Source organism: Ornithodoros turicata, chromosome 7 (genome assembly GCF_037126465.1).
Source record: "Ornithodoros turicata isolate Travis chromosome 7, ASM3712646v1, whole genome shotgun sequence".
In the NCBI taxonomy this organism is placed as follows: Eukaryota; Metazoa; Arthropoda; class Arachnida; order Ixodida; family Argasidae; genus Ornithodoros; species Ornithodoros turicata.
This window is the reverse complement of record NC_088207.1, coordinates 58943427-58970298: the sequence shown is the minus strand read 5'-3', so window position 1 is coordinate 58970298 and position 26872 is coordinate 58943427. Positions and strand designations below refer to the sequence as shown.

Sequence of the window (26872 nt, the reverse complement as noted above, 5' to 3'; positions counted from 1 at the left end):
TCAAGGGAGGAGTCAGTGTATTTACTATATGCACATTATGTGCATTCCATCACCAAAAATCGCACTTATTTATGGGATTCATCTTAGAACCAACTGGACAGTTATATGTCTGCGTAAAGGGTGCAAAGTTTTTCAAGGCCACGTTGCACTCGGCCTCCTTGCCTCGATCCATATACGAGGTGCATAACTGAAAACATGCGCTGAGAAAGAACAACTTCTTGTCCCCGAACTCTTCGAGCTTGAACAGCAACCTATGGTCCGTCGGCCGTGTCCTGAACGCTTTCCACGCCGCCGCCACTCCAATGGACTTCCAAAGAACGCTGCTGCCGAGGCTTTTCCCCTGAGGCACCGTGTCGTAAGTGCGACTGCTACTTTCGTAGCATTGCGCTCGCGTCGTCCAAGACTTTGCGTCGATTTGCAGGACGTCCAGACTGCGGGCCGCAAGCGCCGCGAATAAAGTTCCCATCCCACCGTAGTTAAGGCCTTGAATTAAATCGACGCTGAAGACGGGTGGAAACAGAGCCCATAGCGGCAGAACAAACTGTCCGTGGAGGGCATCGTAGTCTGGATTCCATTGAAATGGGTGGTATTGGTAGGCCCTGTGGGGCATCTGAACCCAGGCTTCTCGGAAAGCGATATTTGCGCCCACAAAATGTTCCAGGAAAGTCGATGACTTATTCGGGAAGCCGTCGTAAAGTTTGTCAAGTTGTAAGACGCTGACATTTTGTGGTGGCCAGAGAAGACGCTTCGTCCTAGAAAACTTGAAAATAGCCATGGGTTTGTGGAGGTAGCTCAACCAGGATATACTCTGAAGCAGTTCGATGTTGGCCGTGGAGACCTCATTGAGGAGGGTGTCCACGCGTTGTCTCGTGGTCAGGGGGAAATACGTGGCATATAAAGTAGATATTGCAGCTAAGCCGTATAAGTTTTCTGTAAGCTTGAAGCACAGAGTTGACCCACTCCGTTCGATGTTGGTTTGGTTGCCGAAACGCAGGTACGCGAAGCTTGAATGTCCCATCCAGCTCATGTACTGCAACACTGTCCAGCCCAGAACGTTGAGCAATAGCGCATTAGTGTAACGGGTGAGGATCGTTCCCACGGCTAGCGTCAGGCGCAAGTTGGATACGTGAACTCGGTCCTTCGTGGTGAAGTTGGTTCCGTACGACGACATTTTCTTCATAACGTGGAGCCATTTACTGACAGATACCTTTGGCGTGACCTTCTCAACTTTTCCAAGTTCCACGCGGTACCAATTTGTTCCTGGCTGAGGGGAACCGAGGCTACGAACGACGGTTTCTGCAACTTCCATTTCAACGGTGCTCTGTTCACTGATATTGTGCAGCGGAAGCGCGTCAGAGCTCTGGCCGGATATGACGCTATAATATTCCTTTACGTATGAGACGTAACTGTTGACGGTGTCCACTCGAATGTCTTTCAGAAACGACAACCAGTCGTGATCGACAAACCCTTCCGTGATATGAATCGTGTTTGAGAAACCCTTCAGCCCTCTCTCGTAACGTACGTTGAACCATACCCCGATCATCCAGTTCACAGAAAGGTCCACTAGAACTTCCAGGGGATCCGTTCCCTTGGGGGACTCACGAGGCCAAGGAAGACGTCTTGCTGAAAGAAACTCCTTCAAGTCTTCGATGGCGTTGACGTCACCCTTGAGCATGGCTATGCACGATTCGTAGAACGCGACGACTTTCTCGATGGCGCTGTCAGCGTAGTCAACCACCTCAAGTTTCTTGAAGAGGTCTTGAGATTTATGGATGGCATGAAGGCGGATACTGTCCAAGACGTCGTGGGAACCTTCAGGCGCGATAGTCTTCCACTTTCCGCATACGAACTGGTAGAAGTTGTTGCAGGGGTCAATGCTTTTGTTCATGGACGTGAGAAGGACACTTGCCATCGCCAAGCAGTCTTCGGCGAAGCAAAGTTTGCTGGAGGACTCCCGGAAGGCGTGCGACCGCGCTCGTGGAACAACTAGGACGCCGCCTACGATGATGATGCTTAATAGAATGACAGCGCTGCCTAGTACGGCCCATGAAGAATGGTTCCAAATGGAGTCGTTGTCTTTCTTTGTGCCTTGTTCTTTGTTTGGGAAATCGTGATAGAACGTTAGGCCGGGCTGTAAGTACAAATGAATTGCGGTTAGGAAGGCAGATGCATCTTCTTTGTCTTAAATGAGCTAGGAAAGCACTTTAATCACTAGCATTTTTTTGAACCAAGTGGTTAATAAGCATATTAAAATGCACCATGCGAAGTATCAACAGGTGCATAAATATTGCAGAATTCGATTTTGAAAATCGCGACCGTGCGCAACGGTGGCAATACCCGGAACGAGCCGTCGAGCCGCTTGCGTCATTTTGACGTCAGAAAAGTGGAGCCCCTGATTGGTTTCGAAGAACGTCGTCTGCTATTTTTCACTCGGAACCCCGCTGCAACGCTGGAAGAAGTTTCTTTTGCTTTTTCTTTGGTTTATCAGAGACAGTAAACGAAGACTGGTCTACACTCTACAGACACTGCTCAAGGTGAGACCGTGAGATTGTAGAGGCCTCCTCATTGAACTCCCAGAGCTAAGTCAACCAAAAATCGGTCAACCTCTTCCCGCTTGACCTTGCTTTCCCTAAAGCGACCTTCCGGAGTAGGTGGATTATGAAAATAAACTTCAGGTGCCAGTTGAACGCTGTTCTGTCCGTGTCTGTGCTTTGTATGCTGTTCGTTATCGTGGTGACTGTTTCTTGTTGTGTTGTTGGTGGCAATACGTATAAACACAGTGCGACACTAAGCGCTTCTTCACTTCACGCTTCGAAATGATCGCTGCATGGCTTTGACCCCTAATTCCGTCCGCTATGTCATTATATTGATTGATTGATTGATTGATGTGTTTAATGGCACAAAGGCAACAAAGGCCATAGAGCGCCAAAACCATGGCACTTTGACTAGCAACTTTGTTAACCATTCAGTTAATCCCTTATTCAGCTGGATGAGTGTTCTTGCCCATACGTTGTCAGTTACAATCCAGTGAAATCTATCGCAATATGCCGTCGCCGGCACATCGTGGCATCAGGAGTTGAACATTCATTGCCTGAGTTACACACCAACATAGCCAAGCAGTGTCATAAGACCACCACAATTTATGGTCAACTTACCAACCATCGAGCTAAACGAGAATTGGCCGATGCAGACTACAAATGTGGACGACGCAGACACGCAAGTTTGAGTTCATCCGTGCTCGGCACCATTTGTTTTGTCACCATATAGTGTATCAGTTTTATCCACCATATAGTGACCGACAACCCCGGTTAAGTTTGCGTCCGACGACATATCAGCGTGCACTGAAACAACACGTGACTAGCGTAAATTTTAGCTGACTATAAAATGCACATGTTGCGCGCGGAAAACTGCCAACGGCAAACTGTGACTAACCCACTCATAATATTGCAAGCACACAACCAACCAACCAACATGCCGCCCTGCTAAGCCAAATGGCTTCTAAATGTGCCTTTCGTTCGCTAAGGCGACCTGAACACATATAGAAAATTCATGAATTTGAGTGGTTAAATAGTGACGTTATGTTCTTAATCGCGGCATATCATCTTACGAAGCAGCATTTCCCCTTTTCCTTGTTTCCAGAACATGAATTTCGAGAACGGGGGTTTCACGACCATGAATATCGAAGTCCTCCCTTATTCATCCCTTGGCAGAGAGAAAGCAGGGTGAAAGAAAACGGAAAGAAAACCAGTCACCACTGACCCGGATAGAAGTGCGGTCGCCGCATTCAACTTTTATTACGTCACCAATGACGTTTTTTTCTTTCTCCTCCTCGTTTGACCCGGAGGAGCGAGTCGAGTGGGAACACGCGCGGCGATGTTCAAGTATCTTTTTTTTGTACGAAAAACATCGCGCACAGAGAAAATTTCCCTGTTAATCATCAAGTTAAGTTACCTGCTTCCAGAACGCGTTCGGAACGGAAAATTTTTTAGATGGCTTTCAGAGCTCCTTTAAAGCTCAGCTCCGCCGATTTTCGACTGCGACAGAATGGAGCCATGCTTGGGCTGTGCGTTCGTTTCCGCACAGGGAGCATACATGTGAAAAATTTTCACCCATTTGTTTGTAGTTTTTAAGAAAACAATTTTTTAAATTTCCCTGGCACGGCGGTCCTGTGGTCGGCAAACCCTGACCAATCCCGGCTTCGTCCTGGCTTAGCCGCGCTCGTGGCTTGGCTAACGCCAAATCGTCGATGCGATGGCGGAGACCTATGGGCGAAGGTGAATGTTTTGGGTGTGTTCCGTGATAATCGCTGTCGTTAATAGCCTCAAAGATAGTTTTGCCGGTCTTTCTTTAACAAGCCTTACAGGATGGCCTCGTTGTGCAACGACGGCCGTCGTGAGCGGACATTCTGTGCCCGCACTGTGCTTCATATTACCAACAAGACCTAACACCTAACGTGTGACGTACTCGTACGCATTCTCAATAGCTTTGACAGCGCACTATGCGTGGACTTGCTGCGCGTGCAGAAAGCACCACCAAAGCTATTGAGAAGGAGAACGTGCTCGACGACGAAGTATTTCTTATAAGAAACGTGATAAAACGGTGCGGTGGTCCCCGATAGCTCGTGACAGCTATTTCAGCACGATACAGCGGCCATGACGGAGTGTAAACACAAACTGGTTGCCAGGCAGAGCTTGCTAGGTGTGGCTATCCAATCCGCGCAGTTCCAAGTATGACGTCACAAGTGGAACCGCCGCCCGGTAGTTTTTCTCAAATTTCTCACGAAGGAGTATCGAAATTTGGAAAGCAATGTGCGTTTATGAATGAAGTTGGGACCACGGTTCTGAATATCACAACGTCTTCATACTTTCGGAACAGCAGCGGAGCTGCACTTTAAACTATGAAAGCGAAAATACTTTTGCTCATGAGCATGCAAGGAGGTTTTTGAAAAGCGCTTTCACTGAGAAAAATTATTCTGAGCCCTTCGTTTGCAAACAACAAGTTATGCTGTGCAGAAATCTTACACCTGGCAGGTACACCGAGCTTTCTGCTTGCTTCGTTTCCCCTCCAACGTCTCCATCACGCTCGCCCACGTATATACTTTCAAAACTGAATCCCGCGACGGCGGCGGTGCCATCAAGGAGTTTCTGAGTGAGAGTGGAAGCAGTCATTTTGTTTCGAGCTGCTTAAGCCCTGTAGACTACAGAACTTCCTGGTAGAGTTGTACGGAACTCGTTACAAGTAACTCGTTACCCAGTAACCAGTTACTTTTTTTTGGGTAACGAAGTAACGACCTAGTTACTTTTCTAAAAATTGTAACTAATAACGTATTCAGTTACAAAAATCGGTAAGTCGTTACTCACGTTACTCGTTCCTTTCCTTCGTTGACGCTCGGCTTCAACATGGATGACATGGTAAATTACTATGTGGAAATGCCCGAAATTCCATACACTTCTAACACGAGGTGGTGATCTGACCTAGGTCTTCAGCTCCTGGGAGCCTCTGGTCAACAGTAATTTTTTTCTCCTTTTTTCTTTTACTCTTAAGGTGACCGGCATGACGAATGCCGCAATGAATAAGATATCATAAATAAGATAAATAAGATATACAGGGTGTTTGCTCTGACGTGTCCAGAAAGTTTATTTAAAACGAGAGATAAAAGAGAATGAACGAGCGCTACTTTTCAGCTACTTCAATGAGAAACAGGTGTTACTAGTGAAGCAGTACCTGTTTCTTACTCAAGTAGCAGAAAAGTACCACTTGCTTTTCTTTTATCGCTCGCTTTAAATATAATTTCTGGACACGTTAGAGCAAACACCCTGTATATAAGTTGTCATATCTATAAATATATTGCATTGTACTTGCTATGAAAGCTCGGCACCCAATACACAGAATCTCACGTTCTCGTACTATGGCCATTCTGCTCCGGAATCATTCTGTCGCCACGTCAGTCCTATGCGTGTATACTCGTTTATACTAGAATTACCAAGACTATTCCTACAAATACAGGAAAAAGATTCTGCCCTGGATAATATGACCTGCTCATGGGTTTCGGATGACGCACGTCAAAGCCGATCCGCGAATTTCAGGATGACTCATGATGCTCTTTGTGGCAATGGCCAATATGCCTGAGAGGGCAGCGTCCTTGGTTATCTGGCCGTTGGGATCTGGTTCAGGGGATAGAGCTAACGGCCATAACTAGGACACACACACATACATTGGATGGTGATGGGGTGGGCGATTCACCGCCGCCGAGGCGAAACACTGCCCTATTTCGCGTTGGGAGAGGATGATGGGATGATGATGGGGGCCAGTGATTTCCCCAGAAATTCACTTCTGGGGGGGGGGGGGGGGGGCGGGGGGGTCATGCTTGGTGAAGGTTCCACCTACGGAATTTTTCTTAGACACGGAAAGAATCGTGGCACAACGGTGACATATCTGCACAGCTTTCCCGGTTTATTTGTACATGTCATTACATTAGAACATTAGAATAGAGATTAATTGTGAACGGCATTTCAACATTAAGATGCATAGTCACACGACCGGCAAAGTTAAGAGACTACCATCTTGTCAACGAACACCTAGCAATCAACGGTGAAAGCGTTAGAATACCTCGCTTGGTTGAGTTGGGCGCAAATGGCTCTTGATGATCCACATTGAGTTTGCGTGCCCGCACGCATTTTTGCTCGTACATACGCGCAATATATGCATTGCACGGTCACTTTTAAACGATTTTGGACAAATGCATCGTACGATCATCTGCATGACTCTGGTCCTACAGCCCAAGTTTGACAGCACAGGATGTAATTCGCTGCGCCGGACTCACTACCAGAACGTATTGGTGGCCAAGCTGGGTGGGGTCACCTGAGAAATTTCAGGGGGGGGGTGTTGCAAAAATGCAGGGAGGGTTTACACCCCCCCCCTGAGGGGGTGTAGGGAAATCCCTGATGGGAGCTTTCAAAGAGCCGTCGCCAGACCAGTGGAGCACAAGTACTCCGCCAGAAGACGAAGGCCCTGCGTCTGGTGGGCAGAGTTCGACCATGGACCGAGGATCTTCGCTAGGTGGAACGGCCGTTGTGAATGCGTTGCATAGAGACTTCCATTAGTGCACGCTCGTGGTGGTATTGCCCACAAGCCAGGATGACGTGGCTGAGGTCGCCGTGTACTCCACAAGTGGGGCAGAGGGAATGCGAGGTGGAGCCGAGACGGTGTCGAAAGGCAGGTGTAAACGCAACGTTGAGCCTCATGCGGCGGAAGAGAGCAGTAAAGGTGCGCGGTAGTGGCGGAGGAAGGACGAGAGAAAGCGTGGGGTCTACATCAGAGAGAAGGGAGTGAGCTATGTCGTGTTCCCACTGAGTCTGCATCTTGGGACCGGTGAGTGTCGAGAGGAGGTGTCTTCGGTCGCCCGACGACATCATTATCGGGGAAAAAGCTGAGTGCTGATGGGCGCTCAATGCGGCTCTGTCTGCTTCTTCGTTGCCGCTGATACCGACATGTCCGGGGATCCACTGCAATGCTACAGTGTGCCCTGCAATGGTCGCCTTCTTATAAGCTTGGAGGATGTCAAAGACAACAGGACCAAAAGATCCACGTATCCCCAAGTTGGCCACACACTGGAGCGCGGGTCTGGAGTCTGTAAAGACGACCCAGGACTGAGCTGGACTGACTGGTATTTTTTGCATAGCGTAAAGCTCGGCACACGAAGGCCATGTTCTGTGAGAAAGACGGAGACCACAGGAGACTGATTGAGATGGAATAACAAATGCCGAGGACGATCCACTCGGAGTAGATGACCCGTCAGTGAAAACCGACGTTGACGCCGTGTAGTTGTCGTTCATCATGCCCAGGGTAAGCTGCTTGGTGACACACGGGGCTGTATCCCTTTTCTTTCCATGCAGGCCAGGTAACAGTTAGGCGGGTGGCTGGGTTTGACAGAGTCCATGGAGGGGCACTGGGAGCCACTGTCTTCACTACGAAACGCGGACGCTAGGCTTCAGCTGAGTCGTCACCTGGCGGACCCTGCAGTGCTTGCGCATCAAGATCTTCGATACGAGCGGGTGCCGCCGATGATGGGATAAAAGGCGGAGGAAAAGTCGGCAGGTCTCACCGTAGCGAAGAACATCCAGCGGGGTGTCCCTCGCTTCAGCAATAACCGCCCGGGTCTCTGCTGCTCGGGGGACGCCAAGGCACACACGAAGGCTTCGCGCAAGGAGGCATTGCAGCCTATGATCTGAAGATGTCGGCAGGCCATTAAGCACCAGCAAACTATACGCGAGGGCCCTCGAACCAAAGCCCTGTGGACGGCCAACAGAGAGCTCATGTCACTGCCCCATCTCATGCCTGTCAAGCGACGGGTCACTACAATCCAACGGTGGATCTTGATCTCCAAGCTTGCAATATGCTTCCGCCAAGAGGGCCTAGCATCAACAGTGAGACCGAGGAACCTATGATGAGACACATGCTTCAATGGTATGCCAGTAACGGAAAGCTGGAAGGGCCTCATGTTCCGCCTTGTAAAAGGGAGTATTACTGTCTTTTCCGTCGATATGTCTAAGCCCGCCAGTGACGGGTACTGCTGGATAGCATCGAGAGCGAGTTGGAGGCGTCGCTGGATGGCAGGACGGGATTTGCCGCTGGTCCAGATACAAATGTCAGCATAGATGGCCACTTTCCTGCAACATCGAAGGCCAGCCATAACAATGTTAAATAAGATTGGGCTCAGAACACTCCCCCGGGGCACCCCATGAGTCAACTCGATAAAGTCTGTATCCCCTTGGCTTGTGCGGACGAACAGTTCCCGTCCATGAGAGTGCTCTGGAAGGTAGGGCGGCATCAACAAGACCATGGAGGACTGAAGCGTGGCTGACAGTATCGTACGCCCGCCTAACATCGAAGAAGCACAGTCTTCTTGCGCACCTTTGCCTCTTCCACGGAAGTGATTAAATCGAGTACCGACTCTATTGCTGCTCTGTGCCGTCGAAAGCCTGACATTTCTTGCTGGAAAACGCGGCGATGTTCGAGCCACCACTCCAGTCTGGCGAGTACCATGCGCTTCATCAACTTCCCAGTGCAGCTAGCCAGGCTCACTGGTCGAAAGGTAACCCCTGTTTTTGCGAAGTAACCCAGTGCTGGCCGCTGTTCGATGGGGGCTCTCCCTACTTCTCTGCTGCGCCTGCGCGCTCCTTTTGTTCGCGGCCCCTTTCGAACAAACAAACTCTCTCCGTGAACCTCCGTGAACAAACAAGTCCCGACGCTGTCTGGCTTCTTGAACGTCTGACACATTTTTTTCAACGGCTCAGCATTTCATTTCAGTTCCCTTATCCGTTTATCCTCAGATGTGGATCGTTGTGTGGATTGCAGGGGCGGATTTTATGGTGGATTGTTATGTCGGGCCCAGTGTTATACGCATGCAATGTGGTTGCCGCCGTATGTGTCAGAAGTACGGATTCATTTCGAATACCTAGTACAGTGTTGCCCGTAATTTTCTAATTAACTGCAACGTCGATTGGAATGCAACTTGTACAGTTTTTGTCCTGGTGGCTTGGACTATCGAATAGCCACACTAAATGACATTTGATCGGTGCTGCTTTACAGTACCTTCAAACACCTCCAGCAGATACTTCACACATTTCTGATCGAGGTTGCGGAGAGCCCTATAGGTGACGTTGTCCGGCCCAGGAAAGGACCGAATCCGAGACAGCGGCAGCGCGCTTCTGAACTCGGCCAGTGAGAAATCTATAATCATGTCCGGGTCAGTGACCATAACTAGGAAGCGAACATACGTCCGATCCGAAGATGACGTCGAAATAAACCGTTTAAAAATAAGGCGTGGAAAAATCCAAATTTTAAAATGCACGTGTAAGTCTGAATCATTAAAATATGCGTGGTGTCGAGTTCCTGAGTGCCGAGGTAGTCGTAGCTACAATACAACCCCTCTTTCCATGCTCGGTAGCTGAAAGGAAGTTCCGCGCTGCTTTTTTTTTTTCCTTTTTTTCTTTTTCTTCAACCTACTTGCTACATTCCTGCAGAACGCTTCTAATCCGTCCCATAGATTTGGAGTAGAATCGTGTTTTAAGCGCTCAAGTACAAGACCATGTCAACAATAAAAAAATGACATCAAAATTCGCGCTCCAATAATCACAGATTCGAGTTATGAGCGATATGAGTGTGACCCCATGGGACGGTCTTTTGAGGGAACCTCTTCTTCAGGGACGTTTTCTCCGGTTCCCCTGTAATAGCATGGTAACGTAAGGGTAAGTAGGTTACTGTCGAGTAACGGGAACGCGTTCCTTTTGCTGCTTTGGTAACGGGTAACGTATTTAGTTCCTTTTTTTTTGTGGTAACGAGTAACGGCATTTAGTTCCTTTTTTTCGGTAACGTGCACAAGTCTGAGGTAGAGAGAGATCAAGATTCTTTGCTAATTGGGTTTGTTTCATCCCGACGCCCAACATGAGCTATTGTTGTTTTGGATAGGCTAATTAGCTATGTAGTGGGTACGCAGGTAAGCCCCTTGCGATAGGATGACGCTGATATAAATAATTTAAAATAAAACGTTGAAAAATAACCTAACTTTCAAAAGAAACCTTTCAAAAAACTTTCCGCAGCGCGAAATGAACTGGGAAAGATAAACTTGGCGAATCAACGCTTCGAGATACACTCTTTAAAATCGTCTTCTCTGACTATAGTGGACAGCCGAAGCTTTCTATGTCCTCGTCGGAAAATATTGCGCTCACCACTATTGGAATGAGATACCGTTATACAGGAAGTAGGTTGTGTACACATTCTCTGTGACTGCACACTTGGCATGTTTACATTTCCGCTCTAAAGAAGAAAAGTGAACTCACGTAGTCGTCTATGCATCTACCACTTCTATTTCTGCGATAGACAACGCCGCGACTATACGTCCTCGGAAAGTACTTCCGGTTTATAGGAATAGTCGTCCTGTGCATTTTCAAACTGGATATTTTGAATATTTTTGGAACGTGTATAATTAATTATGGTACATATATGATTTAAAGACATTGCCATTGTGGATTTCATTGAACATAAACGTCTTGTCACCCACAAACTAACGTACGTAATATTTATTTCTTTATTTAACGAGTGCCTACTAACAGCCAAGGCCTAGGTGAATGCAACGTGCCTAACGAACGTACGTAATGTAATAAGGTACTATAACACATAACAACACAATATTATTCCTGCATTGAGTAATTGTAAGATATCGGACACTGGAAGGGGTATATTTGTACACGCCGCTACCCTGTTTGTCTCTTAGTCAGTAGGTCGAAGGGTACCAGCTGTTTTCTCATCGTACTCACATGTGGAAGGGGCATATTCTTGGGGGTATTACTTGGAGCGTTCTGCTGCATGTTCGGGCTGACTGACGTCATGGGCATGCGGTGGTCCAGTTACCGGTCCCTGAGTCGAATAAAGATAAACCGTTCTTCTTCTTCTTCCACCTGAGACGCTGCACGAGGGAGTCCTGAACTGCTGCTTCTTCTTCCGCTTCTTCTTCTGCATCAAGGGGGGCTGGCACAGAAAACGTTAGGGTGCCTTGGGAAATTTCCGAGTTCAATTCAAGAAATTAACTTTCAGTCAACTGAAATGAAATAAAAATGTTACCAATATGTGGCAAAAGTTATTGGCAGAAAAAAAAAATCCGCATGACTCCGCATGTCTCTCCGGGGCCTACGTGTTTTACTATGGATTTCTATCATGGTTGGTGGACCACCCTGTATATCGAAGCATTTTTGAAGTCGGCATCCTCCCCTTCCTCCCCTTTTTTTTTCGATTACTTTTTGGTGCGTTGAGCTTTGCAAAATGAACCACACTCGGCTATGCATGTCCATGAATTACGTAAAGCGATCTTTACGGCCCGGCGCCTCGGGAAACATAGCCAGTTTCGAATAACGGCGCATGACTTTATTGCATTACTTCGAGCGCTCCGGCCATTCCGCATTGTGCCAAGCAGTTTATTCCTCGCCACGTGTTTCCAACGTTCATATCTAATACAATAAACAACACGCCCAACGGCCGAGATAAAGTCTAGCTTACATATATATATAAAAAGAAGAAAGACTACGCGGTGAGCCCCTGTTTCTGACGTTACTGCATTTCGCTTGACTGAATGCAATATTACGAATCTACGTATGCACATACGAAACCAATTTTTGATTCATTCCTTTTGGCGTTTGTTTCTGGAACAGTAGCGAGCGACTGCCGGCAGTGCTGCACACTGACGCCGCGCTGTGGCGTTGGTGTCTGGTTTCCAAAATCGCCTGTTTATTCTCTGGCGCGGAGAAACGGTATTTTCCTGTTTACTTATGTTCGGATAAATGCGGTAAAAGTAAATCTGTATAGATATTGGAATTTCCAATGCGGAAGTCGACAGCTGGCGTCGTGTTTGAGTTGATTTTCCGCACTGTTGTTAAATAGATCGCTAGGGAGCCATGGGATTGTATTGAAGCTTCTACGAAATTGGGGAAGAAAGAGCATGTCGTGCCTTTGCAGCTTATATGTTTATATTAACGTAGACAGTGCTGTAACAGGGGGGCAATACAATGTAAGGACAGAACGTATCTTCACTATATCTTACATCAGGATCGCCTTGTACAGCGCTCTATGTTATAGACGACAACACGTGTGGATGATCTTATGAGCCGGAAACTTGGAGATAGGGCTAATCAAAGCGTTTCTTTACGTCATCCACTGCGTTATCCGGAAACTACATAAACACACAGCATTCAGAGCGATTGGCAGCAGTTAGAGTCACTAAATAAGCTAGGCGTCAGAGTATTGACACTGAGTTCCGAGAGCGAGCATGCGCAATCTTGTTGCCGCGCCACGCTTCCCACGCGCACGCGCAGTGCACCTTAGCGCACGATGCCATCTATCGTGCGCGGGTGAAATCTTCCTTTCGTTTCCAAGCAGCAGTTGATGGCCATGAGCTCACCTTGACATCTGCGCGACGCACTGGTTGACAATACATGGATTATCGCGCAACAATCACACAGGGAGCATTATGTTAGCCGTCTTTGATCCTCAAATGGGGATTGTACCGGTGTGGAAACAAGATGGCGCTCCCTTGGACCTCAGTGTCGATACTCTGAAGCGAAGCTCATTTAGTGACTCTAGCACCAGTTTACAGAACAGCGCGTCTGATCTCCGCTGAAAAGGAGTCTCCCTTCGGACCCTTTAACTCCCCACTAGAGAGTGACGTTACTCTCCAGTAGGAAGTTAAAGGGTTCGAAGGAGGTTCAAAAAGGAATCTCCCTTCGGACCCTTTAACTCCCCACTAGAGAGTGACGTTACTCTCCAGTAGGAAGTTAAAGGGTTCGAAGGAGGTTCAAAAAGGAATCTCCCTTCGGACCCTTTAACTCCCCACTAGAGAGTGACGTTACTCTCCAGTAGGAAGTTAAAGGGTTCGAAGGAGGTTCAAAAAGGAATCTCCCTTCGGACCCTTTAACTCCCCACTAGAGAGTGACGTTACTCTCCAGTAGGAAGTTAAAGGGTTCGAAGGAGGTTCAAAAAGGAATCTCCCTTCGGACCCTTTAACTCCCCACTAGAGAGTGACGTTACTCTCCAGTAGGAAGTTAAAGGGTTCGAAGGAGGTTCAAAAAGGAATCTCCCTTCGGACCCTTTAACTCCCCACTAGAGAGTGACGTTACTCTCCAGTAGGAAGTTAAAGGGTTCGAAGGAGGTTCAAAAAGGAATCTCCCTTCGGACCCTTTAACTCCCCACTAGAGAGTGACGTTACTCTCCAGTAGGAAGTTAAAGGGTTCGAAGGAGGTTCAAAAAGGAATCTCCCTTCGGACCCTTTAACTCCCCACTAGAGAGTGACGTTACTCTCCAGTAGGAAGTTAAAGGGTTCGAAGGAGGTTCAAAAAGGAATCTCCCTTCGGACCCTTTAACTCCCCACTAGAGAGTGACGTTACTCTCCAGTAGGAAGTTAAAGGGTTCGAAGGAGGTTCAAAAAGGAATCTCCCTTCGGACCCTTTAACTCCCCACTAGAGAGTGACGTTACTCTCCAGTAGGAAGTTAAAGGGTTCGAAGGAGGTTCAAAAAGGAATCTCCCTTCGGACCCTTTAACTCCCCACTAGAGAGTGACGTTACTCTCCAGTAGGAAGTTAAAGGGTTCGAAGGAGGTTCAAAAAGGAATCTCCCTTCGGACCCTTTAACTCCCCACTAGAGAGTGACGTTACTCTCCAGTAGGAAGTTAAAGGGTTCGAAGGAGGTTCAAAAAGGAATCTCCCTTCGGACCCTTTAACTCCCCACTAGAGAGTGACGTTACTCTCCAGTAGGAAGTTAAAGGGTTCGAAGGATGCTCAAAAAGGAATCACCCTTCGGACCCTTTAACTCCCCACTAGAGAGTGACGTTACTCTCCAGTAGGAAGTTAAAGCGTTCGAAGGATGCTCAAAAAGGAATCTCCCTTCGGACCCTTTAACTCCCCACTAGAGAGTGACGTTACTCTCCAGTAGGAAGTTAAAAGGTTCGAAGGATGCTCAAAAAGGAATCACCCTTCGGACCCTTTAACTCCCCACTAGAGAGTGACGTTACTCTCCAGTAGGAAGTTAAAGGGTTCGAAGGATGCTCAAAAAGGAATCACCCTTCGGACCCTTTAACTCCCCACTAGAGAGTGACGTTACTCTCCAGTAGGAAGTTAAAGGGTTCGAAGGATGCTCAAAAAGGAATCACCCTTCGGACCCTTTAACTCCCCACTAGAGAGTGACGTTACTCTCCAGTAGGAAGTTAAAGGGTTCGAAGGAGGTTCAAAAAGGAATCACCCTTCGGACCCTTTAACTCCCCACTAGAGAGTGACGTTACTCTCCAGTAGGAAGTTAAAAGGTTCGAAGGATGCTCAAAAAGGAATCACCCTTCGGACCCTTTAACTCCCCACTAGAGAGTGACGTTACTCTCCAGTAGGAAGTTAAAGGGTTCGAAGGATGCTCAAAAAGGAATCACCCTTCGGACCCTTTAACTCCCCACTAGAGAGTGACGTTACTCTCCAGTAGGAAGTTAAAGCGTTCGAAGGAGGTTCAAAAAGGAATCTCCCTTCGGACCCTTTAACTCCCCACTAGAGAGTGACGTTACTCTCCAGTAGGAAGTTAAAAGGTTCGAAGGATGCTCAAAAAGGAATCTCCCTTCGGACCCTTTAACTCCCCACTAGAGAGTGACGTTACTCTCCAGTAGGAAGTTAAAGGGTTCGAAGGATGCTCAAAAAGGAATCACCCTTCGGACCCTTTAACTCCCCACTAGAGAGTGACGTTACTCTCCAGTAGGAAGTTAAAGGGTTCGAAGGATGCTCAAAAAGGAATCACCCTTCGGACCCTTTAACTCCCCACTAGAGAGTGACGTAACTCTCCAGTAGGAAGTTAAAAGGTTCGAAGGATGCTCAAAAAGGAATCACCCTTCGGACCCTTTAACTCCCCACTAGAGAGTGACGTTACTCTCCAGTAGGAAGTTAAAGGGTTCGAAGGATGCTCAAAAAGGAATCACCCTTCGGACCCTTTAACTCCCCACTAGAGAGCGACGTTACTCTCCAGTAGGAAGTTAAAAGGTTCGAAGGAGGTTCAAAAAGGAATCACCCTTCGGACCCTTTAACTCCCCACTAGAGAGCGACGTTACTCTCCAGTAGGAAGTTAAAGGGTTCGAAGGAGGTTCAAAAAGGAATCACCCTTCGGACCCTTTAACTCCCCACTAGAGAGCGACGTTACTCTCCAGTAGGAAGTTAAAGGGTTCGAAGGAGGTTCAAAAAGGAATCACCCTTCGGACCCTTTAACTCCCCACTAGAGAGCGACGTTACTCTCCAGTAGGAAGTTAAAGGGTTCGAAGGAGGTTCAAAAAGGAATCACCCTTCGGACCCTTTAACTCCCCACTAGAGAGCGACGTTACTCTCCAGTAGGAAGTTAAAGGGTTCGAAGGAGGTTCAAAAAGGAATCTCCCTTCGGACCCTTTAACTCCCCACTAGAGAGCGACGTAACTCTCCAGTAGGAAGTTAAAGCGTTCGAAGGAGGTTCAAAAAGGAATCTCCCTTCGGACCCTTTAACTCCCCACTAGAGAGCGACGTAACTCTCCAGTAGGAAGTTAAAGCGTTCGAAGGAGGTTCAAAAAGGAATCACCCTTCGGACCCTTTAACTCCCCACTAGAGAGTGACGTTACTCTCCAGTAGGAAGTTAAAGGGTTCGAAGGAGGTTCAAAAAGGAGTCTCCCTTCGGACCCTTTAACTCCCCACTAGAGAGCGACGTTACTCTCCAGTAGGAAGTTAAAGGGTTCGAAGGAGGTTCAAAAAGGAATCTCCCTTCGGACCCTTTAACTCCCCACTAGAGAGCGACGTTACTCTCCAGTAGGAAGTTAAAGGGTTCGAAGGAGGTTCAAAAAGGAATCTCCCTTCGGACCCTTTAACTCCCCACTAGAGAGCGACGTTACTCTCCAGTAGGAAGTTAAAGGGTTCGAAGGAGGTTCAAAAAGGAGTCTCCCTTCGGACCCTTTAACTCCCCACTAGAGAGTGACGTTACTCTCCAGTAGGAAGTTAAAGGGTTCGAAGGAGGTTCAAAAAGGAGTCTCCCTTCGGACCCTTTAACTCCCCACTAGAGAGCGACGTTACTCTCCAGTAGGAAGTTAAAGGGTTCGAAGGAGGTTCAAAAAGGAATCACCCTTCGGACCCTTTAACTCCCCACTAGAGAGCGACGTTACTCTCCAGTAGGAAGTTAAAGGGTTCGAAGGAGGTTCAAAAAGGAATCTCCCTTCGGACCCTTTAACTCCCCACTAGAGAGCGACGTAACTCTCCAGTAGGAAGTTAAAGCGTTCGAAGGAGGTTCAAAAAGGAATCTCCCTTCGGACCCTTTAACTCCCCACTAGAGAGCGACGTAACTCTCCAGTAGGAAGTTAAAGCGTTCGAAGGAGGTTCAAAAAGGAATCACCCTTCGGACCCTTTAACTCCCCACTAGAGAGTGACGTTACTCTCCAGTAGGAAGTTAAAGGGTTCGAAGGAGGTTCAAAAAGGAGTCTCCCTTCGGACCCTTTAACTCCCCACTAGAGAGTGACGTTACTCTCCAGTAGGAAGTTAAAGGGTTCGAAGGAGGTTCAAAAAGGAGTCTCCCTTCGGACCCTTTAACTCCCCACTAGAGAGTGACGTTACTCTCCAGTAGGAAGTTAAAGGGTTCGAAGGAGGTTCAAAAAGGAGTCTCCCTTCGAACCCTTTAACTCCCCACTAGAGAGTGACGTTACTCTCCAGTAGGGAGTTAAAGGGTTCGAAGGAGGTTCAAAAAGGAGTCTCCCTTCGAACCCTTTAACTCCCCACTAGAGAGTGACGTAACTCTCCAGTAGGGAGTTAAAGGGTTCGAAGGAGGTTCAAAAAGGAATCTCCCTTCGGACCCTTTAACTCCCCACTAGAGAGTGACGTAACTCTCCAGTAGGAAGTTAAAGGGTCCGAAGGAGGTTCAAAAAGGAGTCACCCTTCGGACCCTTTAACTCCCCACTAGAGAGTGACGTTACTCTCCAGTAGGGAGTTAAAGGGTCCGAAGGAGGTTCAAAAAGGAGTCACCCTTCGGACCCTTTAACTCCCCACTAGAGAGTGACGTTACTCTCCGGTAGGGAGTTAAAGGGTCCGAAGGAGGTTCAAAAAGGAGTCACCCTTCGGACCCTTTAACTCCCCACTAGAGAGTGACGTTACTCTCCGGTAGGGAGTTAAAGGGTCCGAAGGAGGTTCAAAAAGGAGTCTCCCTTCGGACCCTTTAACTCCCCACTAGAGAGTGACGTTACTCTCCGGTAGGGAGTTAAAGGGTCCGAAGGAGGTTCAAAAAGGAGTCTCCCTTCGGACCCTTTAACTCCCCACTAGAGAGTGACGTTACTCTCCAGTAGGGAGTTAAAGGGTCCGAAGGAGGTTCAAAAAGGAGTCTCCCTTCGAACCCTTTAACTCCCCACTAGAGAGTAACCTTACTCTCCAGTAGGGAGTTAAAGGGTCCGAAGGAGGTTCAAAAAGGAGTCTCCCTTCGAACCCTTTAACTCCCCACTAGAGAGTAACCTTACTCTCCAGTAGGGAGTTAAAGGGTCCGAAGGAGGTTCAAAAAGGAGTCTCCCTTCGAACCCTTTAACTCCCCACTAGAGAGTAACCTTACTCTCCAGTAGGGAGTTAAAGGGTTCGAAGGAGGTTCAAAAAGGAGTCTCCCTTCGAACCCTTTAACTCCCCACTAGAGAGTAACCTTACTCTCCAGTAGGGAGTTAAAGGGTTCGAAGGAGGTTCAAAAAGGAGTCTCCCTTCGAACCCTTTAACTCCCCACTAGAGAGTAACCTTACTCTCCAGTAGGGAGTTAAAGGGTTCGAAGGAGGTTCAAAAAGGAGTCTCCCTTCGAACCCTTTAACTCCCCAGAGAGCAGCGCATGCTCCTGTCCACATGAAAGATAGAAGGTCGAAAAAAAAAGAGGGCGGGAAAAAAGAGGCGGAATCATTTTTGTTTGCCGCTTATCAACGTATGGTGGAATGTCAGCCGCCTTGTTATCGGCACGTCGTGTGCTGCACGCCGGTTCGGCGATAAATTGTTCTAGCTTCGTGGGGGCAGGAGCATGTCCTGCTCTCCGCGCGTCTTTGCCACTGATTTTGTGCGCCGTTGAATACCCGAAACTCTGAAGCCTCAATTTCGGGACTTTTTTGGGGCAGTTCCATTTGCAATATCGAGCGAATTTCTTGGTGGACCTGACTAATTTCGCTACGGGCTCTCTAATTCTGTAAAAAAAAAACGTTTTGTTGACTTGGGAAATTTTGGAGTTCAATTAAAGAAACATAATTTCTTTTAATTAAAACCAAATGAAATATTTTTAAGGTGAAAAACCGGGCGTGTTGGTGTTGATCTTGCATGACGAACTAGCACTGGGAACGGGACAGAGAGAGGAGACAACAGGACAGCACCTGTCCTGTCGTCTCCTCTCTCTGTCCCGTTCCCAGTGCTAGTTCGTCATGCAAGAAATATTTTTACAAGGTGGCAAATTCAGTTGCCACACACAAATGCCGTTTACCCCGTATTTTTCCGTCGCCCCGTTTTTTTATAAAGTCCGAATGACACGTTTTTTGAAACACCCTGTATACAGGGTGTCCCAGAAAACGTGTCATTGAATTATAATAAAAAAACTACGCCACCTAGAATCATGCGGTCAAGAGCATTTGTTCTTATTAGGTTTTTGCCACCTCCTAATGTGAATGTCATATTAGTAATTATTATTCATATTAGTAAGTATTAGTAGAATGTCAGTTTAATTATGTAAATATTTGCGAACTCAACTCGGAAATTTGCCAAGTAAAGGTCACTTTTTTACCCCACCAATATGAAGAGCGTGCCTAATTCACTCAAATTCATGATAATTCACAGTGATATTCACGAGCTATCCCATCGGAAAAAATAGCCGAATATCATGCTTTTCGGAGCACCGGACCATAGCGCGCGATGACATTTTGAGCGCAATCGCTCTCAGTGCGACGAAATGAGGTTCCGAAGCCAGCCCACAGAGTCATAGTAGAAAAAGTAACAGTTCCTATAATTGGGAGAGGGCAAGCATTATCCCAGAGAAAGTCGGACGTGATAAGCCGTGCCTGTTTTATCTCTTTCTGCGATGTCGGGGAGGGCTGGGTTTCCAACCTCCTTTCGTCGGACTGACAAAGATTGCGCTGAAAAATTCGGTATCATCTCATATGGCCCAAGTGTGCATAAGGCCCAAGTGATCATAACGCCCTAATGTTCATAAGACAAAAAAAAAAAAAAAAAATTTGGGCCTTTTGAGCATTTGGTTCAAATGAGAAGGGCAGGGTAAGGTGTCGAGAAGGCCGAAATGCCCACAAGGCCAAAATATTCATATGGCCCAAATGGTCATATGGCCCGAAAACCAGGAGGGAAGACTAGGAGTGACCTAGATACTGTATTTTGTTTGCACATATGCGCAATATTAACTAAATGCTGAATGTGACAGAGGAGAAAAAGGTAAGTGAACTAAAAATATTAATAAAAGTACTGAAATGAAGAAACAAATTTTCAAGCAAATAAGATGTAAATGTGACATAAAATAAAATACAAATAAATATGAATCCTTACAGCGTTCAATATTTCGCTCGGTACAAATTGGTAAGCTCTGTGCCTAATATATTTATTGAACAACTGATTCGTTTGCCGCATTCAAAGCTTTTCAACTTTCGCTTGAATACTGCTCTATAAACGGCTCTGGAATACTGCTATGACGCACAATATGCAGCGCTTTTTCTGTGAAGGTATCCAAGCCGGGCACGGCAGTAGCGTAGCCAGAAAAAAATATTTCTGGAGGGGTTCAGGAGGAAATTTGCATAGGAGAGAAGGGTTTACTCCTCGTTTCTCTCTTCCAGATGCGTTACCAAAGGTACGATTTCGGGAGGCGTCTGAACGTCGCAAACCACGCCTACGCATGGGACCGTTTTTTTCCGCTCTAACCCATCGGTGCAATTTTTTCCGATACCATTTCTTCGGTCACCAAATTTTCCGGGGCCATTTTTTCGGGGCCGTTCGACCAAATGGCGCTCTATCAAATAGGTGGACACCTTCGAATTGATTCTGTAACTGAACTCTTTGGAGACTACATTTCACAAGGCGGAAGAAGCGCATTGTTTGTGTTCACGTGAGATGCGCACTGCAGAAAGAGCATATTCCACTGAGCGACCGAGTGCAATTGTCCAAAATGGGCACTGCTTGATGAACATAATAAATCTCAGTCCCGAGCAAAATACCAAGCCGTAGCGATTCTCGGCAAAGTGTGGAATTCCTGCGCAGTCACACCTAAAAAGCGATTTTACAGAAAAATATTTCACGCATATAACTCGCACTGATAAAAGTACCGCATTTTTCTGTGTACAAGCTCCGTTATATATAAAAAAAAGTTCTCTGAAGAAGTCCTGCGCAGGATGATGACACGCATATGATGACATTAGATGACGCGCAGGACTTCTTCAGAGAACTTCTTTCAATGTGTAACGGCGCTTATACACTGAAAAATACAGTCGAAAAAATACACTGTTAGTCTCCCTTTCTGGTTTTCGGACCATATGACCATTTGGGCCTTCTGGGCGTTAGGGTCTTCTGGACACCTTATCCTGTCCTGCTCATCTGACCCAAGTGCGCAAAAGGTCCAATTTTTTTTTCGGGTCTTATGAACATTTGGACGTTTTGGTCACTTGGATAGCTCCTGAATATCCCTGCCAATTATCATTAATTTGACTAAATTAGACACGCTCTTCACATTGGTGGGGTAAAAAAGTGACCTTTACTAGGCAAATTTCCGACTTAAGCTCGCAAAAATTTACATAATTAAACTTACGTTACATGACATTCACATGACGAGGTGGCAAAAACCCAGTAAGAACAAATGCCATTGACCGCTTCACTCTAGGTGGTGTAGTTTTTTATTATAATTCAATGACATGTTTTCTGGGACACCCTGTATGTGGCAAGGAAAGGAGTTAAAGTACACCCTTTTTTTTAAGAGTGTAAGAATGGAACGGAATTAGGCATTGTTTTCGCAGACGGAATGGAACTGGAATGGACTGGTCAGGGTGGTCAAGGGCGAAATAACCTTGTCTTTTTGCTTTTTCCGTGATGGGTAATGTGAAACTCCTCTATAGCACGGTTACCTTTTCTTTTATTCATGGAGGGTTGCCAAGTCATTCCAGTAGTGAGAATTGGCTATACCTTTTCGTTCCGAGGTATTGAAAGGAATGGAATTATCACAAATCTCCATTCCTCTGAATGGAACTGGAATGGAATGGATCATCCCATTCCGCAACCCTGTTGTCAACCATACACTCTAAATCGTTTTACACCTTAAAGGGTGTAAATCAAAATGTTCATGGCGCACACCTTTTAAGGTGTATTTTAACACCCTCATGGCAATTGGGGTGTAAAGGGTGTAATGCCGAATAAAACTGTTGGGTTTCTGGCAACATGCTGGTAACTGTGTTTTCACAATTACCAGCATATTGCGTATAATCACATTGAGGCCCATATATGTATGCACATCAAGGTGATTAAATATGTGTGTAAACATGCACAGCCGACATACAGACAATCATGTATGGCGTGGCAGCTGTGCAGGCAGTGAAGCATGGCAGCTGTATATAGCTTTTCGTGAAACTGTAGACCTTCTCATGAGCAGGCACCTCCCCCATATGCGTGTTCATTACTTAGAACGCTGCATTTATTCGCTTCTTCAAGGCTTTACAGTGTTGTACCCACAAATATCTAACCCTTCTAAAATGCATTACGTTGTTCATTATTCGCGACTCATCAGGATGTTTGGTCCTTTCCTATCTGTATAGTTGTACGCGTTTCGAAGGGAAACACCAGCATTTTAAAGATGTTGCTAGAAAAAATTGACATTTTAAGAACATAACCCTTTCATTAGCAAGAAGGCATCAATTTTATCAAATGCATGTGTGGTCGCAGCCCTTCATGAGAAATGCCACATCTACTGATGGTTCCAAGGAGATACTGCTTCAACATGCCCCGGAAGCAATTGAGAGTTACATTCATGACCGTGATATTCACGCAGAATCTATAGTCTATGTGAAAAGTGCAGTTGATAATGATAACACATTTGCTGTTGGCTTGCCAAAGAATCTTCCGAGGAGGACTTACCCGTGTTCATTGAGATTGCAGGCATACATGTTATTAACTCTGATACCATTTTTCTCATACAAACATTAACTACAGTTGAGTATGATGAGCACTATCATGTATTTGTTCTGTCTTGCAATGAGGAGCAACGTGTTTTAAGAAATTTAAGCACTCTCTCAACAGATCTTCTAAATCTGCATGCATTACCAGATTGTAGACGTGTTGTAAATCCAGGGCATGCACTTTTGTAATGTAACTTCCTGTTCCCTATAGTTGTATATATTTACTTTTGTTCATGTGAACGAAAAGAAACATACTCCCTTTCTACACCCTGGCGACACACTATCACCATATTTCACCTGAGGGTGTAGTACACCATTGTTACACCCTCAGGAACTTCCAAAACAAAGTTATAGGGTGTGAAAGGGGTGTGATCTTTCTTAATACACCTATTTTACACCTTTAAAGGTGTGAAACGATTTAGAGTGTATCTGTCCCTTTGGACATCACCGGGAACAATGGGGGTACGTTTTGTCGTCTCCGGCGATCAAGTTCGAAGCCACGAATATTTGCTGTTATTCATTATCTAAAATAATGTTGTTGTATGTGTCAGCGACAGTCCAAGCACAACAGACAATTGATTTTGAAGATCGTAGACGTAACAACAGTATCGTTCATGATATTCCTGATACGAAAAATGAGAACGTTGCTATATACCTTAAATTATATTGTTGTCGATAAATTGCTTAATGACACAACTTTCCATACAAAACAATGTACAATGTATATCTCGTGGATCTGTGTCTCGTGGCAAGCCCGCAAATTTACGAGTCGCACTCTTCTGGCCGACTTAATATCGATACCTTAATTAAACTGCGCGCGTAATAAATTAAATCGAGCGAAAAGTGATTAATTTTTACGAGCTGCCGATTGTGGCGTGCCTCCCTGCGCGAATGAAATTTAAACTACCACCTACCAGGTGTGCTCGGTAATTTCATGTTTCTCGTCTTTGCTGGCAGCCGGAATTAGCGTGGGTGTGGTGGAGGTTTATTAAATCGCCCATGATAATGATTCCGTTTTGCCTAATGTGTTCTGGCTAAAGTTACTCTCCGTCTTTCTCCTCTCTGCCGGGCCTCACCACTAATGATCCCTGAGAAAATAATGGGATTTCATCGTACGTCTAATTACTGATAATGACAGCTTAGCTGCTAATGGCGGCAATTCTGCACTCAGTCATTAAACCTTTTTACTCACTTCTGTCAACTTGTAGCTGCGTTTCTTTCCTTTCTCTCTCTCTCTCAATATTTATATATTTATTTCTGTCTGTGTTGGGTGATTATGACGCAGGACTCGATAGGATTTCATTGAGCTCGTGGGTGCTGGAAGAAATCACGAAGAACGATAAACAATTTTCTTTGCTTTTTCCTACACTTTGCTCGAAAATTTGTTTTGACTTAGTATTTATAATTAAATTATGCGTAAACAACGGTACGAGTTGAGAAGATGATACACATAATTCTCGATGCATGGGAGCTGTGCAGTAGGATACGTCCCACCACATACGATTACATCATCACGCTCCATGTAGTTACGGGATTTGTGCAATTTCCACACTTGCTCCACTGAAAACTCTTCTATGCACTCTTCGTGTGCACGTCATTTGAGATTTCAAGCAAAATTTGTGACAAAATATTGTGGGAAATGTGTCGCACGTGGAAGAGTATGAGAATATTGCACGATCTATTTGATATAGGAATACAGCATGTCAATGGCTGACGCATACGACATGATGCGAAATTCGCGTATGTCTGTATGTGTCCATGTCTTATTGTAAGTGGCTCCTGTATCCATGCATGCAAAGCAAGGGGTAGTCACATGACTGGATGTGTCATAACGCTGAAACGCCAAAAGGAAAACGTTTGTGCGTAGCAGTCGTCGTAAAGAAAGTATAGTTTAAAGAATGTTCATCACTGTTTGTGTTGAATATTTAGTGGATAGTGACATGCGTAGTGACAATGACAACACATATGACAAAATATGTCCCATGTAAACGACAGTTATCGCACAATGACCTTGGAAATTTCAGAGCTCCCAAATGAACTCTCACGAATCTTCGGGTATTTAGGAAAAAATCTTTCCACCGCAACCGTTGAGACATTTCGACAGTGACGGGGAGTACTTGAAATGCCAAATACTCACGCAGTGGAGTCACAATATGTGGTACACTGTAGTTGAGAGTCATGCACGTTATGTGGATTCTATATGTTCTGAAACGACAAAAGCTACAGATAATATCAGAACGAGTATATACATATAACGATAGTGTGCAGAATCTGCACCTGATGAAGTGGAGACTCTGCACGAACGCTCAAAATTATTGGCAACTATTTGAGCCACTTGATTATTTCAAGTTTTTGTCGCCTTAGTGTTTCCTACTGCATTGGTTCAGCTACATTTCCTCTTCCACACTCGAATATCATATGTACCGCTAGACCGTTACCAAAAGAAATGGACAACAAAGTAGAGAAACTCCGACTTAACATAATAAAATAACAAGGTTTACTCAGACGTTTCGTCCGTCATGCGACGGGATCATCAGTGAGAGATTACACAACCGGTCGCCCCACGCTGAGTTTTCGTCACTTCCATTCTCTCCGTGCGCAAAGACGTGAAATTTGTACGGCCAGCGGTCTTCGGAATCCGGGTTCGCGGAAGTGTGGGTCGGGACTGTCGGACCCTTTGGAACGGGGTCAACCTTGCAACCAGTGTTCCGGTGACAAAAGGACCTCGTACCATCCTGTGACGAGTGGAGACCGTTTACAGCAGCAAGTTGCTTCGGGCGCTCATAGATGGCGCCACAGTAGCCACGCCATTGCTTGCCTTCTGCGAGTGCCTTTGCCTATGTGAGTGCTTCCGACCTTTTTTGCCGCTGTGCTACAGTTCTGTGCAAAATCTGGAAAAGCTGAGGGAAGACCTGTTCCGTGACTGAGTGTAGAAACTGTGACAGAGATCTGATCGTGTGGGACGAAGCTTAAATTCACGAGCCGTCGCTATACAAAGACTGCCCGTGTTCGAGGCATTTTGCAATGCACGGGTTTCCACAAAGAGAGAAAAACATGCTGATTTGACAACGGTAGGTGTCGAATCTTCAGAGGAAGGATTTCAAGTCAGCGAGGGTAAGTAATGCAGCCCTCAAATTGGCGCAGCATTTCTGTGTGAGCCCCAAACTCTGCTGTAGGCGTTGGCTGCTGCTTGTGAGAATCAACTTCCCCAATAGTAGCAGGGGTCACGTTCCTCGCAGTTGAACCGTTCCATGTACATGCCTTGTCAGTGCACGAAGCACTCATGAGCCCCTTGTTTGTCGCCTCTACAACCTTGATGACCAGTGTACAAATATGCATGACTGCACCTGCTGCTCAAACCCGCTTTACATGTGCATGTTGCCGCCAAAGTGGGCCCGAAGCGAGTCTCTGTACTACACGTTCTGCTCATTGTGTGTGTCGACCTGATGTCGGCCTTTAAAACTCATACACCATCGTTGCACTGGCACAGTACTACACGATCTTACGATATTACACTATGAACGTACCCACAACGTAACGTACGCCCAACAAAAGAAGAGGAAAAAAAAACGCCGAAATATGTAGTGACTCGAGCATAGTGGGGCCGATCATGTGGGACGCACGAGGACAGAAATGTCACTCTAAATCAAGCAAATGCACTCACCTGAGCGTCGAAGCTTCGGCCAAAGCCTCATGACATCCTTCCATCCGGAATTCATTGCAAAAAGTTTAAAATCGTGGAAAGCGTCTCTGGGTTGCACCGCCGTACTACGTGCGCCATGTCAACAGGCAGCCGAAAGAGAAGGCAAGCAGTGGCGCGCAAGGTCACGTGCGCTAAGATGGCGGCGCCCAGATAACTTTTGATCGAACGCCGTTTGCTCGAAAGCCGTTTGATCGAACGCAGGACATTTGGTCGAAAGCCATTTGATCGAACGCCGTTTGATCGAAACGGCAGCGGTCGTTTGATCGATTTTTTGAATTGGTTCACTTGGCGTGTCGAAAATGACAAAAAAAAAAAAAAAGGCAAGGAAAAAAAAGCTGCAATTCTAAATGCAGTTATCCTAAGGAACATTTAACTTTGTGTAATCCGCTTCCCCGTAAACACATTCCTCATGCTAACCCACTTTTTAGTGTCCAAAAAGCAGTACAAGGGCCAGGGTTGTTCACCGTTAACCCGTTGGACAACCG

The 26872-nt window shown here is 46.3% G+C and overlaps 1 protein-coding gene across 1 annotated transcript; it reads right to left on the bottom strand.

The window, feature by feature from the left end:
* LOC135400159 (neprilysin-2-like) lies at positions 1-26442 on the bottom strand. The gene is made up of 3 exons (XM_064631892.1): positions 26349-26442; positions 11319-11529; positions 1-2131 (listed from the first exon to the last, which is right to left on the bottom strand). Exons 2-3 carry the CDS (start codon positions 11394-11396, stop codon positions 50-52), a joined length of 2160 nt encoding a protein of 719 aa, XP_064487962.1. The 5' UTR covers positions 11397-11529; positions 26349-26442; the 3' UTR covers positions 1-49.
* Between the last annotated feature and the right edge of the window lie 430 nt (positions 26443-26872).